The sequence below is a fragment of the Impatiens glandulifera genome, chromosome 7, assembly GCF_907164915.1.
Source record: "Impatiens glandulifera chromosome 7, dImpGla2.1, whole genome shotgun sequence".
NCBI lineage: Eukaryota > Viridiplantae > Streptophyta > Magnoliopsida > Ericales > Balsaminaceae > Impatiens > Impatiens glandulifera.
The window spans coordinates 1352816-1369842 of NC_061868.1; the positions used below are offsets into that span (position 1 = coordinate 1352816).

At 28.9% G+C, this 17027-nt stretch overlaps 2 protein-coding genes and 1 non-coding gene across 3 annotated transcripts; 1 reads left to right on the plus strand and 2 right to left on the minus strand.

Moving 5' to 3' along the window:
• Positions 1 to 9454: 9454 nt before the first annotated feature.
• TRNAD-GUC lies at positions 9455 to 9526 on the minus strand. The gene has a single exon. It is a non-coding gene; the product is annotated as a tRNA-Asp (tRNA).
• Positions 9527 to 10558: 1032 nt separating this feature from the next.
• Positions 10559 to 11544, plus strand: LOC124945832 (acyl carrier protein 1, chloroplastic-like). The gene is made up of 4 exons (XM_047486335.1): positions 10559 to 10719; positions 10819 to 10917; positions 11016 to 11138; positions 11211 to 11544. Exons 1-4 carry the CDS (start codon positions 10666 to 10668, stop codon positions 11334 to 11336), a joined length of 402 nt encoding a protein of 133 aa, XP_047342291.1. The 5' UTR covers positions 10559 to 10665; the 3' UTR covers positions 11337 to 11544.
• Positions 11545 to 11757: 213 nt separating this feature from the next.
• Positions 11758 to 14026, minus strand: LOC124945761. The gene is made up of 4 exons (XM_047486253.1): positions 13889 to 14026; positions 12536 to 12654; positions 12339 to 12460; positions 11758 to 12252 (listed from the first exon to the last, which is right to left on the minus strand). The coding sequence occupies exons 1-4, from the start codon at positions 13992 to 13994 to the stop codon at positions 11952 to 11954; spliced, it is 648 nt and encodes a 215-aa protein (XP_047342209.1). The 5' UTR covers positions 13995 to 14026; the 3' UTR covers positions 11758 to 11951.
• Between the last annotated feature and the right edge of the window lie 3001 nt (positions 14027 to 17027).

Genomic DNA, 17027 nt, shown 5'->3' on the forward strand with positions numbered 1-17027 from the left:
ATTAAGAAAGTTAAAAACTGACATTTAAAACTTTTATCACTTTCTTACTAATATGAAAGCAAGAAATGACAATAACTCAATAGAATAAATCAATCACCTTAAACCAGATCCTAGTAGCTAATGGGAGACCTCAAAAGAAATATAAATAGAGACTTTTGATTTATGTAAGGAAGGTGGCTAAATAAACAACGATTACTATCCAATTTTCAACAAAAATCACAAGTAGTGAGAAATTTGTGTAAAAAAAACTTTGAAAATACCAATCATATCATCAAGTTCAATAAATACTCGAGGTTATATAAAAATTTAGTTGAATAATTGAAGTCCATTCCAAATGTTTTCTTTAAATACAACATATTTATTAAAAATGATCATCAAGTTATATTAAACATTCTAGAAAACAAGATGAGTGCATAATATTGCTTGAGTAGTACCTTTGTTCTTGTTCTAAAATGTCAATCTATTATATATTTATCACAAAAATAAAATTACAATTAAATATACTTGCAAAGTACAAATAATAAGGTAATATAGTGTTGTAATGGAACTAGTGAATATCAAATCACAATAAGGTCAAATCTTGATGGGGTGAGCCTAGTCATTTTCTATCTATTCATGGAATAATAATAAGTTAGATAATAGACATTTTTATTTCTTAAAGGAAAGAAAAAAAAACTAACATGCATTAATCATTTGAGCTTTCCGAATAATAAAATTTGAGGGACTTGAAAAATAACATGTATTTCATGGTATGATCGTCATCTTTTCTTTTGCTTTTCGTATGCTTTATCAAAACGTTTTTATAGTAATATGATACCAAGAAAGTTAAAAATTTACATTTAAAACTTGTACCACTTTCTTACTAATATGAAAGTAAGAAATGACAACAACTCAATAGAATAAATCAATCAACTTAAACCAAATCGTAGTACCCAAAAGAGATACCCAAAATAAATCTAAATAGAGACTTTCGTCTTATGTAAGAAGAGTGGCTAATAAACAACTATTACTGTCCAATTTACAACAAAAATTCCAAGTTATGAGAAATTTATGCAAAAAATTTGAAAATACCATTTATATCATCAAGTTCAATTAATACTCATGGTTATAAAAGAATCTAGTTGAATAAGAGAAGTTCATTCAAATGTTGTCTTCAAATACAACATATTTGTTTATTGGAGTGTGAAATCAATGTAATAAGTTTATTAAATATTATAGAAAACAAGTTTAGTGCATAATATAGTCAATCAATTACATATTTATTAAAACAAAACTTACAAATAAACAAAGCAATTAATATAAACAATAGGACATTTAGTGTTGTTGTGAAGAAATTAGCAAAAGATCAAACTGGTTATCCTTTGCCGAATAACTTAGCAGTTAATTACATAGTCCGCAAACAAATTTAACTATTTAACTAGGCGCGGAACTTACTGTCACTACAACAAAACGCATTTTTAGCGACTTTTATATGCCAACGCATATTAAACGTGGGTAAAAATAAAATAAAAAATACCTTTGCCAAACTTTATACCTATAATAATCACCTTTCTTTTTTTTATATATAAAAACTTTGTTAAACCTTACAATTTAATTATTCTAAATTTTAATATTTTTTGTGTTTTACTTTTAAACTTTATAAATTTTATATTTTATTATTTTAAAATAAAATTTGACTTAAAATTTTATTTATATTAAAATTTAATTGATAATTTTTAAAAAAAATTATAGTATTATTAATTTTTTTTATTAACATTTGTCTTTTATTTAATTATTATTTTAATTAAATTAAAAATAATATAAACCAAAAATAAATTAATTAAATATTATATTATATTTAAGAATAAAAAATTAACTTATATATTTTAAAATTAGGAATCAGAGTTTTAAATATTTAGAAATGTCCAACAGTGTAGCGGAAGAGTCTAGAAGAGAAGCCTAATTTTCGTTCTGGGTCTGTGGATCTTAGTGGCATCTTATTGTAGCTAGTAGCTGATCTAACTATGTGAGATTTTTGTATAGAAGTTGCTAAAATGGATTCAAGTAGTCATAAACTTAAAATGAGTTGCATATGACTGTTTATGTCTACTATTCAGATCTCCTTATGCTTCTTAGGATAAAGATTTTCCATATTAAAACCTTAATTATCTATTTAAAACCCCTGGAGTTGATTGATCTGTATGACAGTTTGCATGGAGTATCTTGAAATAAGATTTCAATCAAATTTTTACTGGTACATTTATGAGTCAGACAATTTTTGTTTTGCCCTCTTTTAAGCACTAGTCACGTCTTGCCTTCTTTTTTGGATGTGAACATTATTAACTTACTTTTCTTGCTTGAGGAATGAGTAAATCAGGTTAAGGAACCATAGCAATAGTTCTCTGTAGGCATGAATGTGAAGTTATACTAAATTGATAGTAGTGCCTTTTAGAGAATCCCTATTCATGAAAGGAGATGTTGTATATATCTGTCACAAGGGACTAAAGTTGCTGGAATGCTAGTTATGGATTTTATCAGTTCCCGAAGTAACTATTCCCATATATCCATTGTATAAACTTGTATTTCTCAAATCCGTTTTTTAATTTAACATCAAATAACCGCTGATCATGTCTCTTGTAATCTCAATTCAGATATATGAAATTGGTGGAGGATCTGGAACATGTGCAAAGGGGATAATGGATTACATAATGTTGAATGCACCAAGCCGAGTGTACAGTAGCATGACATACACGTACAGATCAATACAGATACTGAAATTTTGATCTATTTTGGAACTAGTTTGAATATGCAAAGATATGATTTTGCTTTTGAATTAACTATACAAATATAGTGTCCATGGGGAGGTAACAAATGTTTGTGGTTTCTGTAGTTCTGTGGAAATCAACCCTTCACTTGCAAAAAGACAAATGGAAACAATTGGAGAAAATCGAATTCATTCATCAAGATTTAAAATAGAGTGTTGAGATGCTGTTGACCGAGATGGATAGGGTATTGTTCTGATTATTATATCTTTTTTCCTTTTCTCTTATTTTGCTACAATTTCTTAGGGCATATCAAACAAATACTTGATATCTTCAGCTACTACAAGTTTATATGTTTATATAGTGTCTTGTCTTGGCATTCCTATTGGATAGATACATGTAAAGATACAAGGTCTCTAATTCAATTCTCTTAGGTTTGGTTCAAGTTGCTAATTATTCCTGTTTATATAAAGAGTCTGGTGGACAATATTCTCTTACTTATTTTCATAATAGGAGTTACATTCTTGAGTTTGATTATTCATCTTTAGTAGTTTTGTTGTGCCAACAGAGGATTTAGAGAAACAACCATGCTGGGTTATAATGATGGAGGTACTTTCTGTGATACACAAATCCATCTTGTTAAAAATAGGTCAATAAAGTAAATCAACTTCAATATGTGTAAACTAATGGTTTTCCCTAAGATATTGGAAAGATGCCCAGGGAATTATTTTAGTGTGGTCTGTAAGTCATGTGGAGAGTTGGGTAAAGGCACTTGTTGTATCTGATTTCTAGAATAGAGAGAATAAGTTCTCAAACATTAAGATGGTAGGAACTCCTAATCTCGATGTTTGGAATTTCAGACAATGAATGATCTTAATGTTTATCCATTTCAAATTATTGTAGCATTTGTATCTAAAAATCTAGTAAGAAATGATACCTAAAGGTTAGGGTTGTTGACCTGTTGGTATCCCAATTTTGTCACAGATTGGATGCATAAGAAAATAAACTGTGAAATATGTTATTCCATGTATTTTGTTTCATCTTATTAAGAGATGGTAACAAGGAAAATCTAGTAGTCTCATCCAGGAAAAAAAAAATCTGGTCTCAAAAAAATAATAAAAACCAGTGTGGATAAATATAAGTTTGAGAAGTTATAGAAGAGGAAATCCTCTTATGCAAGTGTTGTTTGTACAGTTTTCACCTATAAACTCTTAACCAATTTGTATATATTGGACAATACCATTATTATAGATTTAGTCTATCTTCATAACATATCCATAATATAAACCATCATGTTGTCCTAATAAGGATAATTCTTTAATAAATAGGTGTGTCAACTACAATCCATTTTTGGAAAAGTCAAAAAAGTTTTTGGATCTAAATGAAAGTGAAGCTTATCTTGATTACAACTAACCATTTAAATCAATTGTTCCTAGGTACTTGATAAAATCTTCCCCATGATTTGGTTTGTTCAGAAAACCAGGTTTCACCATGGATGGATGTGTGTGTGGAAAGGAAGCATGATAGGTAAATAACAGGATGCATTACATATTCATTTGAAGCAAAAAAAAGAGTGATCTGCAGTCATACGTCAGGAAGAAACATTCTTATTCAGTTTCTTCATTATCTTTTCATTCACTCTCTTTCCCTTTCAAATAAGAAACTTGGTTGAGACCTAGAGCCAAAGTTGGTTTATATCAGCAACTGGCTGGTTTGTACTCCATTATCCCTGAATAAGAATCTACTTAAGTATTTTTCTACCTTTTTTATGTCTTTTTTGTTTTAATTATTGCAATATTTATCATAGGATGCTCGAATCTTGTGATTCTTCTTTTTATCTTCTTGTATTATATCTTTCTTCTTATATAGTTGATCGGTTTATATGACAGTTTTATACTTTTTTTGTTTGAATTATATAACTATAAAAAGAAAATTAATCATTTGTATTTGAGTTTTTTCTTATGATAGTATTGATGGCTGACTGAAGTATTCATAATTACTTAAGGTATTTTTCTATATTTTTTATGTCTTTTTTTGTTTTGATTATTGCAATATTCATCATTGGTAGTACATTGTTAGAACTCTAAGTATAATATTAGATGTGCGAATCTTGTGATTGTTTATCTTATATTAGATGTTTCTTCTTATATGATTGATCTGCTTATTAGGAAAGTTTTATACTTTTTTGTTTATAGGAATATAAAATGAAAATTTTTGTTTTTTTTTTCTTTTGATGGTATTGATGGCGGATTAAAGTATTCATACTCGAGTTGTCATACAACTGTAAGAGTTGTCAAGTAAGAGTTGTCAACAGTATGAAGAAGAAATGTGGACACATCAATCAGGTTTTTTTTTCAAAATTTGTCTATATTTAATTCACATCAACATACATTTTTTATTTTTAATCTTTAAAATAATATTCTTTTAAATAATTGCAGGGGAGGCTCAAGAAGAAGATTAAGAAGATGAAAATCATCTATTTCCAGTTTTTTATTTCAATTTTGTTGTTCAAAATTATTTAGTTTGAGATCTTTTGAATCTTTTGATTATGATAAAATTTTGTTGAGTAAATTTGTGTTAATTTTGTTATAATTAAACATGTCATAAGAATAATTTTTCTTAATAATTATTTAATTTATAAAAAAAAATATTCTAAAAAAATTGTAAAAAAAAATCTACTAATATAAAGAAGGGTTAAAAATTGAATAGACTTTTAGCAACGCTTAAATAAAGGTTACCGACGCTTAATTAAGCGTCGTTATAACTTGCGCCCACCCTGCTTCTGGCGACGCAAGAATGAGTGTCGGTGATATTTTTGGCGACGCTTTTAAAGGTTGGCAGAAGTCTATTTAAGCATCGCCAAAAGTCATTTTTGTTGTAGTGTGTTTGACGGGGTCTAACCCAGAACCTCTTAAGGAGGTTAGGAATATTCACCTCTTATTGCTTCTAGACTAGAATATATATATATATATATATATACCAAGGTAACTCAGTTGTAAGAGTCGATTTAAGAGACCAAAAAGTTACGAGTTTGATTCCATCTAGAAGCGTTTTGAGTTTAAGCGAGACATATTTGTGGGGTGTCATACTAGTTCTCTATTAATTTCAAAATATATACGTAAATCTTGATGGAGTGACCTGTGATCATTTTTTTTCATGTCTATTTTTGGAGTAATACTTATAAAATGCTCAGTAATAAACATTACTATAAAAAAAATATAAAATAGTAGTAATAACAAATGATATTTTGTACCAATTTCTAATAAAGTCCTTTCTTTAATGACAAAAATATATGTTAAATTTGAACTACAGTGTTCAAATAAATTTTAAGATCATACTTGCATTAGCCAAACTGTATTTTATTTTCTTTTGACATTACTCTATATACTATTGCTCAAAGCAATGAGAAATATAAAGATGGACAATGTGTCAGCGCAAAAATAAGATACATTGCGTTATGCGATTAGTCTATTATTTTTCCGAAAATCTTAAAGATTGATAAAAAAAAGTAATTTGGCACATAATTAAAGTTAGTTACTAGAAAAACATCATATGAGGTTTAGAATAATAAAATTTGAGGGACTCAACATGTATTTTTTAACTCTTTCAAAATGAAGGGTAGTAATTTGATCATTTACTGATTTGGGTCCGATAAATCCAGTACTTATATGCTTTTAACTGGAAATCTTATTAAAAATGGGAGCATATGGGTTAATTCGAATCAATATGGAATCTTATTAAAAATGGGAGCATATGGGTTAATTCGAATCAATATAGAATTTTTACATCTTAAAAAAAAATAATAGTCTACTCCTCTGTATCTCATATAGGTTTCATAATTATAGGAATTGGTTATATAATCGATACGGGACTCCATGAAATCATTTTACAAATAATCTCACATGGATTTATTGGTGCTTCATTTTTTTTAGCAGGAACAAGTTAGATAGAATACATCTTGCTTATCTCGATGAAATGGGTGGAATTGCTATACATTTGACGTAAACCCGCTTCCAAGTCATACAGAAAAAAGTATGAATAACTACAGACTGTTTGGCTAGCCCATTTCCTTTCTAACTCGATTCAGAAAATTCGGACTCAATTTCTTTTGAAGGACTTACATTAATCCTTAATGGAAGCAAACACGATAGAAGTAAAGCGCTTTTCCCATCCTGTGAGCCGGTCCGTCTTTTCGTTCATTCCATTTTTCAAGTTATAAGAGCGGAACAATCCATGCTTGGAAATCCATTTGTGGTGAAACAAAACAAAAACTCATTCGAAAAAATAAAAACAAATTTCCTTTTAATAATAAAATACAAAAGATCACCCAATTATATTGTGGGTGGCAGCAACTTTTTCTTGTTAGAGATGAAAATAGCTAGAGATATAGTAATATGGAGAAGACAAAATTGTTTCAAGCACCGACAGAACCGGAAACAACCCTTGTTTCAAAGAGAGGATGATGGGTTATTCACATTTCATTTGATGGTCAGGAGAGAATTAAAAGTTAAGCCATGGTAATTCGAAAGATTTCCAGGGGAAAATAGAGATGTCTCCTATGAGACCCATAATATTGGAAGTATCGACGTAATTTCCTAGAGTCATTCGGTCTGAATGCTACATGAAGAACATAAGTCAGATGACAGAACGGGATGAGGGAACCCTAAGAGAGTCGCCGACTCCAACTACCGTCCATGTATGGATCGTACATGGACGGTAGTTGGAGTCGGCGACTCTCCTAGGGTTCCCTCATCCCGTTCCATCATCTGACTTATTCTGATTGCAAAAGAGGGGAAATTGGCCACATTAAAATTACCTTTTGGGAAGGTCCGTTTGATATCCAAAAACTGCTCAGCAACAGTTAGACAAGTTGGGAATGTTGGGGTGAACCAGAAAAGTTTGGGTAGAGCCAGATCTAAGCGTTGGCTAAGGAAGCGTCTCGTAGTAAGAGGAGTAGTTATGAACCCTGTAGACCGTTCCAAGTTCGAAGTACCATTTGTATAAGTAAGAGTCTCATTTGTTACTTGATTTCTTCTTTTTTTTAGATAAATTACTTGATTTCTTCTTCATATAGATAGATATAGGATCTATGGGGCAATTTGAAATAATCGCAGAAGTTCTTTGATAACACGCATTCATATTTCTCAAATATTTCATTATCAAGACAATTGGCTGAATCCCGTGAAACCATTTCATAGAAGTTCATTGATAACTTCTTTTTACAAAGTAAATCGACTTCGATTCTACTGGGTTGACACTGACACTGAGAGACGAAAGCTAGGGGAGATACCCCAGTAGTCCTAGCCGTAAACGATGGATATTATGTGTTTGTGTGTATCGACCCGTGTAGTGTTGTAGCTAACGCGTTAAGTATCCTACTTGGGGAGTACGTTTGTAAGAATGAAACTCAAAGGAATTGACGAGGAATATTGATCAAATCTCTTCCTATCTCACGGAAGGCTATTGGATCAAATGACAAAGACATTATTGAGAAAAAGATGACTTTTCCCGGATGAAATAAAAATTGGATCCTTTCTTTCTTCAAACGGAATGAACAGAGATAGAAATAGAATCAGACATATTCGCGATACGCCTTTCTGGATATTCTTCATTGTCCCCGCAATTCACGGAACGTGAGAAGCAGATGATCATCCGCTTCCGGAAGAAATCGAAGAATTTCTATAATCATCATATTTTCTTCTTCTCGTGTGCTTTAGCAAAATGTTTACGCTGGATCTTGGAACGTCAAGTGGATACACCAAAATTGTAACTTGATACAATGATTAGGTGGAAATGTGATCATGTAAAACTACTTGCTATAGAAATCATCTATATATGACAAGGCAACAATACTTGAGCCAGATTTTCCTTTTCAACATTTATTTGTCCTACTACAAGTAAAAACAGAAATCAAAACTGAATTGTTTTTAACCAAAACTTGAGTCAAATTTTCCTTTTCAAGATTAATTTAAGATAATGCTTTAGTTGGCTTCTCAAATCTCATACAATAATATGATCATCAAGAAAGTTAAAAATTGACATTTAATATTTCTACCACTTTCTTACTAATGTTAAAACAAGAAATGACAACAACTCAATACAATAAACCAATTACCTTAACCAGGTCGTAGTAGCTAAAAGGGAGACCTCATAAGGAATCTAAATAGAGGGTTTGTTTTTATATAAGGAAGGCGGCTAAATAAACACCGATTACTATCCATTTTACAACAAAAATCGCAAGTAATGAAAATTTATGCAAAGAACTTTAAAAATACAAATCATATCATCAAGTTCAATAAATACCTCTGATTATAAGAGAAGCCCGCTCCATGTGTTATCTTTAAATACAACATATTTACTTCTGCAGAGTGAAATCAACATAATAATATTAGAAATGATCATCAAGTTCAAGTAAACATTCCAGCAAACAAGTTAAGTGCATGATATGGCTGAGAAGTACCTTTGTTCTAGCTATATACATTTTTAACTAAAACCTATCCATTTGGCCAAAAAGATCCATTTTTAAAAAATGCACCCCGCCAGGAGAAGGAGCATTGATATTGCATATTTGTGCACCAAATTTGTAAGAATGTCAAATATCTAGCTTCAATTATGAGCTATGGTAGAAAATCAGACAGACAAAAAAAAGAACATCAAAAATACAATATTTGTCTAGAATTTCAACAATATAAACGAAAAAAATTAAAAAATAACGCCGTTGCCGGGGATCGAACCCGGGTCACCCGCGTGACAGGCGGGAATACTTACCACTATACTACAACGACTGGGTGTTTATACATTCTGAAATAGTTGTTTTCATTGAAGTCAAGATTTGAAATTTGGAAATTTCGTTTTTTATTTTTTCATTCCAATTATAATTTCCATATGTATTATTATTTTAATTAATATATTTATATACATACTTGTAACATGGTGTAATTCAATTTTATCCCACCTTATTCAAAAATATCCCAAAATTTGTTTGTATTAGAGACCATCTAAAATGCAAAATATTTTGTTTTACACTTTTATTTATTAAAAGAAATATATTATGAAATAAACAAATGAGAATTGTGTAAAAATAAATGTTGATGCTAATATTCTTTTGAAAAAATAAAAAAAATAAAAATTATTATGATTGTTTAAGTTGTAAAAGTTGTCTAAAAATAAAAGTTTAATTTTCACTTAAAAATATTTTAAATGCAGATATAATAAAATGACTTTTATTAAAATAATAACTAAACTATCTCATTATAATAAAATAAAAAGCAAATTTACTCAAAGCTTATAATAATAAAAAAAATTAAATACAATAACTTAACGGTAAACAAACCTCTCTTGTAAAGTACACCTCTCTAGTAAAATACGCAAATCAAATAAAATTTAATTATTTACAAATTTTCGAGAATGACAATTAGTCTTTTAATATATCAATAAACACGATACAATTATACAAATATCAAATACAATTGTAATAAAACCTAACAATAAATTGAAAGTTAAGTTTGATAGCTATTAACCCTTTACTATCAAAACCATCAATTCAAATACTAGTTTATTTATTCTCTATAATATCTTCTAATGTTTTTTTTCTTTACAATATTTTAAAACATAAAGTGTATTTAGATCTTTGACTCAAATTTATATTTAACTTAAAAATATTCATTCTTACAAATTAATTTTTAGAAAAAATAATTTCTATTTTAAAAATATACTTTTATCTAAAAATCCCATGTCAGCAAAAAAAAGAAAAAGATAGGCTTTGGAAAGGAAGGGATTACAATCACACAAAAACAAAACACATATTCAGATCAAACGACGTCGTACCTTATCTTCTCATTTGACTGTTTTAACTGAACTATCTATCTTTCCTTCTTCTTCCTCCTCTATACTTTCACTCTCTATCTCTTCATTGGATTCAACAATGGCTTCTCTTTCAGCAGCTACCTCTATCAGGTTCTTCCCATCATTTACCCAGGTGAGAATTGTTTTCAAATAATCATTTTAACTAATACATTATATTATTATACATAGAACTGTATCAAATGTTACCCATAATTTGATTTTTTATGTATAGATATCTGGAAGAAGTTCGAGTTTGAAATTAGTATCCCTTAATTGGCCAAAGAGTGGTTTCACTTCCTTGAGGACTTCTCGCCTACGCATTTCTTGCTCTGTATTTCAAATAATCCTTCACTTTTGTCACTAATTTCACTGAAATTTGTCAGTGTTCTAAGTTCTAAGTTATAAATCTATGAATATGGTTTATTACAGGCAAAACCTGAAACAGTGGATAAAGTTTGTGCAATTGTTAGGAAACAATTGGCTTTGTCTCCTGAAACTGTGCTTACACCTGAAACAACTTTTTTGGATCTTGGAGCAGATTCATTGGACACTGTAAAAATTAATCTCAGTTTTCGTTTTTTTTATATAAAGTGATTTGGTTTTGAAATGGGTTTTTATGGGTAGGTTGAAATTGTGATGGGGTTGGAAGAAGAGTTTGGAATTACTGTGGAAGAGGAGAGCTCAGACAACATTACGAATGTGCAGGAAGCAGCTAATTTGATTGAGAAACTGCTACAAAAGAACACTTAGTTTCAAATTTTCTTCAGAAAAAAATGAGAACTTTTGAGTTTGTGTTTTGTATGGATCATTTGGGTTGATTTCTTTTTTGTATTTTTGGAGGAACCATGTAATTTAACTAGGTGGGATTCAGTCGGCTTCCAATTTTTCCTTTGAAATTGATTGATTGTGGTCTCTGCAATTTGTTCTTGAGTCATATGCAGTTCTTGTTCTCTGAGTATAATTCAATTTTTTGTTTCTAAATCTAGATTCATATAATATGCCCCATTTAGAAACAATTTGTGGGTATTGATTTGAATGAAAAATTGTTTGATAAATTAATTAGACTCGATTTATTGAAGTTTTCTCATCTAAACCTGGACTCAAACCCAAATTTAGATATATAGTGTTTTAAGCTTGGAAATTGAGCAAAAAGGGTCCAAGAACATAAACATTCCATGAAAACGGGCCAAATTTGTAACCAGAAATCAAATAAGTTACTAAACAGTAAACATTCTCAAGGTTCTTCATATAAACTGTTCAAATTGTAAATACATATATAAATTGAATTAGATAAACCCTTAGCCATCTTAGCTGTTATGAATCCATTGTAAGTTCTTGAGCATTTACTTATCCATTCATTCACCATTATCTATCTATTTTTACTTGAGTAACAGCTTCATTAATCAGCATATTATTACTGAGAAGTGAGGTGAGCTTCACATAGTAATCTCTTAAAGTGTTGTTCGAACCTGGATGATTATTCTTCAGGCCACTCTGATTTTCCTCCCCCGGTTGATCATTTTCCACTATTTCATCGTTAAACAACTTAAGTGCGTCTGTTGTTGCAATTGAACGGACTGATTTCTCCAGCGACTGGAATTTCTCTCTATCCTCTTCTGTTTCAACAAGCTTCTCCTTTAACGACTCCGGTAGCAAAGAAAATGCACTTTAAAACAACAATTGGACAATTCAGTAACTCAGAATTAAACAATGAAATAAGACGGAAGGGGAGAGGAAGATGAATAAACCAACCTAGAAAAACCTCTAACAAGCCCCCAATCGTATCCGACGAGCACTGATTCTTTAAATCCAATGTTAAACCCTTCTTGTGCTGATGTTTCCTTTCCCGCAATGAGCCCATCACGATATCCAATCTGAGTTACGAATAAAACATCAAATGAGTCCCCCCCAAAAAAAAAAATCAAGCTTTAAGCCTTATACATGAATACCTTGTGAAATTGGTCATGCCTGTATTTCCATTCTCGGTCTAAATCAGATGGTCCCTCCAGCTCGTCGGAGGAACCGCCCCATGGTGAATCGTCTTCATTTGTCAACTCGTTCAATCTATCTAAATGAAGGAGACATTAACAATAAATCAAAAGAGTAATCACATAATCAAAAGAGTAATCACAATAATCAAGAGTAATCAGTGAGGGTTGTGCTCGCCTCCCTGGGGAATAAACCCAGGTCACAAAAAATATATAGATTGCAAACTCTAATTGATATTCATAATTCAACATTATTTGAATATATTGTAACTATCTATGAATATATTGGAATAGATATTCAAGTAACTTTAGAAAAATTATGAATTGGGTGTTTTATTGTTATCTCTTAAATTGAAGTTGATTCCCTTTCCTACAATTCTCTATTTCTTCCAGTAACAATGTCTATTTTACATAAATTTGGTACCAGAGTCTAATATTGATTGAATAATCGAGTATTAAATTTGTAATCATATTGGGCATATTTGTTATCTTTATGATCTGAAAACTTTATCTTTGCAAAAAAAAAGTACAATGATCTGAAAAATAATATGGATCAGTATCCATAAAATATTCTGGATTATGACTCCTATACCAAATGAAACAAAAAAAATCACAGAATAATCAGAATCATGACCTAAAATATATCTGGATCATTATCCATAGAAAAACATGAATGATGAGTTTTATACAAAATAAAATAAAATCACACTATAATCTGAATCATGAATTAAAGGCCATATACTTTGACAGATCTCAATAAGAATGTGATTGTGCAATGAATTCTGATAAAATACCAGATTTCAAATAGGCTCAATTGGTACCTCTTCCACTTTCTCAACTATATCCAAGCCCCTAATCCTCTCAAGGTACAAACAAAACATGTTCCTTTAAAGCCATAGGTGCATTAAGGTTACAATCTAAATTACTTTAGTGGTCCTATAACTTTGATCTAGATGATGAATCAACTTCCAGGGTTATAAATGAGTAAGGTGACATTTTCAATGGTAATTACTACACTTTTGAAGTCTGATGCTTGGTGTTGCCAATAAAATTAAGGTCATATCTTTGGTCAGCTTTGATTTGAGAAGATATGATATCATCTATGGAGCAGATAATACAAAAGTGTTTCTAAATCAAGCATTGAGTTCATCTCCTTTCCTACAACTTCTCTATTTTGATTATGCTCAACTATAGAAAGATACCCACTCCAGGATATAAATAGCCAAATACATAGAAATTACAATACATTCGAAAGAAAGTGATGTCCGATATAAATAGCCAAGAGAAGTATATTTCAGTGTGAATGTAAAATACCATTTGAAGTAGTTTGACTTTGGAAAGCACTTGAAGAGGGATTAACTACAGCTTCTGAATGCTTCAGAGACTCAGAATATATCTCAGCAGCAAAGCTCTTCTCCATCTGTATTTTACAATTGAAATTTGGGAGATGGTAATCATAAACTATAAACAGATAATCAAACAACTAAACAAGATATCAAGAATCAAGATTAAGGAATTCTTGAACAAATTTCTAGAGTTACACAACAAATTAGAAAAACCCAATGCTCATCTTTAACACAGTTACTGTGGGGAGTCCCCAACATGAATAAAATTAGTATATTTGGCATCAATGAAGAGCTGCTGGAATTGATGACTGTTGCCAATTTCTAATTTTCCTTTTACATATTGAAAATTGCAACTAAATCATCTCATATCATCAGTTCATGGATCTCTTGACCAATTAAACAAACATATTAATAATGATTGTGTTCGAATTGATCTTAGTAATTACTAATACTATCTAGGTTGGATTTTAACAAAACAAAACAAAAAAAGAGAAAAAGGGTAATAACCTGAAGACTGTACAGTGGACGGCTCACGACAGCAAGATGCAGAAGCAGCAGGCGGTCGGCGTCGGCGGACGGCGGTCGGAAGTCGGCGGTCGGAGCAGGCACGAAGGTAGAGGGACTAAAGAGGGTTTGGGCTGTTGGACCTGATATTATCTCCTCTTTCTTTTGTCTCTTTCTGGGCTTTTTTATATTTATTTTGTGAAGTGTTATTTTTTTTGAAAAATAATTTAAAAAATATTAATATCTAATTGTAGAATAATTCTTTTTAATAAAAATATTTTAATTAATTTTAATTAATAAATTAATTGATATAATTAATAAAAAAATGGATAAAATAATATTTGATTTTAAGTTGAATTTGTTTTTAAAAACTGAATAAACTCTAAATATACTAAATTAGTTGAATATATATATTTAAATAAGTGATTTTTTTTATGTAAATTAGTAACACTAAAAAGAATGATAATGGCTACTTTAAGAAAAAAAAAATATTACCATTCTATAATTCCTATTTGAGTTGCAATGTCCCCATTCTTGTTCGAATGTAGATCAAACCAATAAAAAAATTACAAAACATATTATTAGTGTTTATCTATTTCATAATTATGATTACCCGGATTTAATTCTCATAAAATGAAATAAGAAATTATAAATATAATATTAATTTATAAAAAATAATAAAATATTTTAAATAATATAAATTTACAAATATTAAATTTTTAATAAAAATTATTTAATAATAATACTTTTTTTTTGAGGTAACTCTAAAGACGAAATGATATTAGCTCTATTATAATGAACGGAGAAGGAGATTAAATCGAACAACTCAATAATGTCAGAAGAATTAGGGGTGTTCATCGGTTCGATTTTCGGGTTATTTGAGTTAATCGGGTTGGATTCTTTGAATTTTTATTTTTTATAAGCCAAATCAAAAATCGAACCGAATATTAAAATTCGAATTCGATTTATTTAAATTCGATGAATTTGAATTCAGTCGAATATTTAGTTCAAATCAAATATTAAACACTCGTACACAATTTCTCATAAATTAAGAAATGCTGACCTAATTTAACATATAATTATTTAATTATATCTAATAAATTATATAATATATAAATAATAAAAATGAATTTGGTTTTCGGTCTTCAGTTTCAGTTTGGTCTTCGAGTTGAAACTCTAACTCAAAAATTAATTTGAATTCGAATTGGTCTAAAATTCGATTCAAAAACAAGAAATTAAATTCGAATTTGGTTTATTCGAATTCGGTTTCGAATTCAGTCGAATATTTGGTTAAGACTAAATATTAACCTAAATATTAAACCTTTTAAAAAGAAACTCTACCCAAAATTTTAAACGGTCTGGTAATTGATAAATAACATCGAAAAAGTTATGTAAATATTTATAAAAGGTTTCAAACAAAAAAAAAAAATATTAAAAAATGAATTCAAAAACTATTTAATAAAAAAAAACTAATTCTAGATGTTTCATGAAACCTCAATTTAACCACTTAAACATCAATTAATGGAAGAAAGAAGATTTCATTTTTTTAATTGGGAAGATGTTTCATATCTGTCATATAATGTTAATTTAAGTTTGAAGGATTTTTTTATATGATCTTTTTTTTAAAATTAAAAAAACAATATGATCTTTCATAGTCTTATTTTTATATTTTACATTTTTAATAAAAATTAAATAACAAAAATTTATTCGCTTCAACAAAATTCTTGTCAATTAATTAGACAAAATAATTGTAACTCTTTAATTTCAAATTTAAAATTATTTCTCACTGATTAGATCATGTTAATGTTTATGTCTTAATGTTTAAAATTAAGACATGCAAACATTAAAATTATAAAATTACATGATTATTATATTTAACAAGATTTGAAAACTGATAGAATTAAAAAAAAAAAAAAAAAACTTATCATATATCTTGATCACTAATGAAGATATTTCAATTTTTTGGTCAACATTTAAAATGTAAAATATTTAAAATAATTTTTATATAAATAATTTTTATATAAATTTAAATAAATTAAAGAATTAATTCAAGATAATAAATTATATTATTAAAAAATTAGTATTTAAAATTTTATTAATTGATTTGGTAGTGGTTCAAATCCTATATTACTTTACAAATGTTGGGGTTTAGGGTTTTGTTTTAAATTCTTGACCTTACAATTTTAATGGTGTGTTTTTAAATAACTTACACATTATTTTATTTTATTTTATTTTTTATCTATTTAAATTAATATAATACAATTTTATAAAAGTATAAATAATATAAATAATAGATATTATGAGATAGAACCGTTGAATTGAGTGAAGAAAATGAGAGTGGGCCCATTTAGCTGAAGTCAAATAAATACTCTTATTGGGCCCACCAGACTGTTACTGTTTAAGCTTCACGGGAATCTTCATCTTTCTGATCGTAATTAATTTATCTGAAAATTACTGTTTCAAATAAAAAAAATTATAATTTTCTTTTCAATTTTTAAGTTTTTATTTTGTAACATCTTCTTCCTATTTATCTAATTTTTTAATTACAAATAAAATTATGTTATTTAATTATCATCTCATCACAAGAAAACCTTGAAATATTT

Excerpts from the sequence above, each read along its gene's own strand:
- LOC124945832 (XM_047486335.1), top strand. The coding sequence starts at position 10,666 with ATGGCTTCTCTTTCAGCAGCTACCTCTATCAGGTTCTTCCCATCATTT. Across the intron at positions 10,918-11,015 it reads GCCTACGCATTTCTTGCTCT|GCAAAACCTGAAACAGTGGA; the intron begins GTATTTCAAATA and ends GGTTTATTACAG. Across the intron at positions 11,139-11,210 it reads GAGCAGATTCATTGGACACT|GTTGAAATTGTGATGGGGTT; the intron begins GTAAAAATTAAT and ends TTTTATGGGTAG.
- LOC124945761 (XM_047486253.1), bottom strand. The coding sequence starts at position 13,994 with ATGGAGAAGAGCTTTGCTGCTGAGATATATTCTGAGTCTCTGAAGCAT. Across the intron at positions 12,655-13,888 it reads AAGTCAAACTACTTCAAATG|ATAGATTGAACGAGTTGACA; the intron begins GTATTTTACATT and ends TCCTTCATTTAG. Across the intron at positions 12,253-12,338 it reads CTTGTTAGAGGTTTTTCTAG|TGCATTTTCTTTGCTACCGG; the intron begins GTTGGTTTATTC and ends GTTGTTTTAAAG.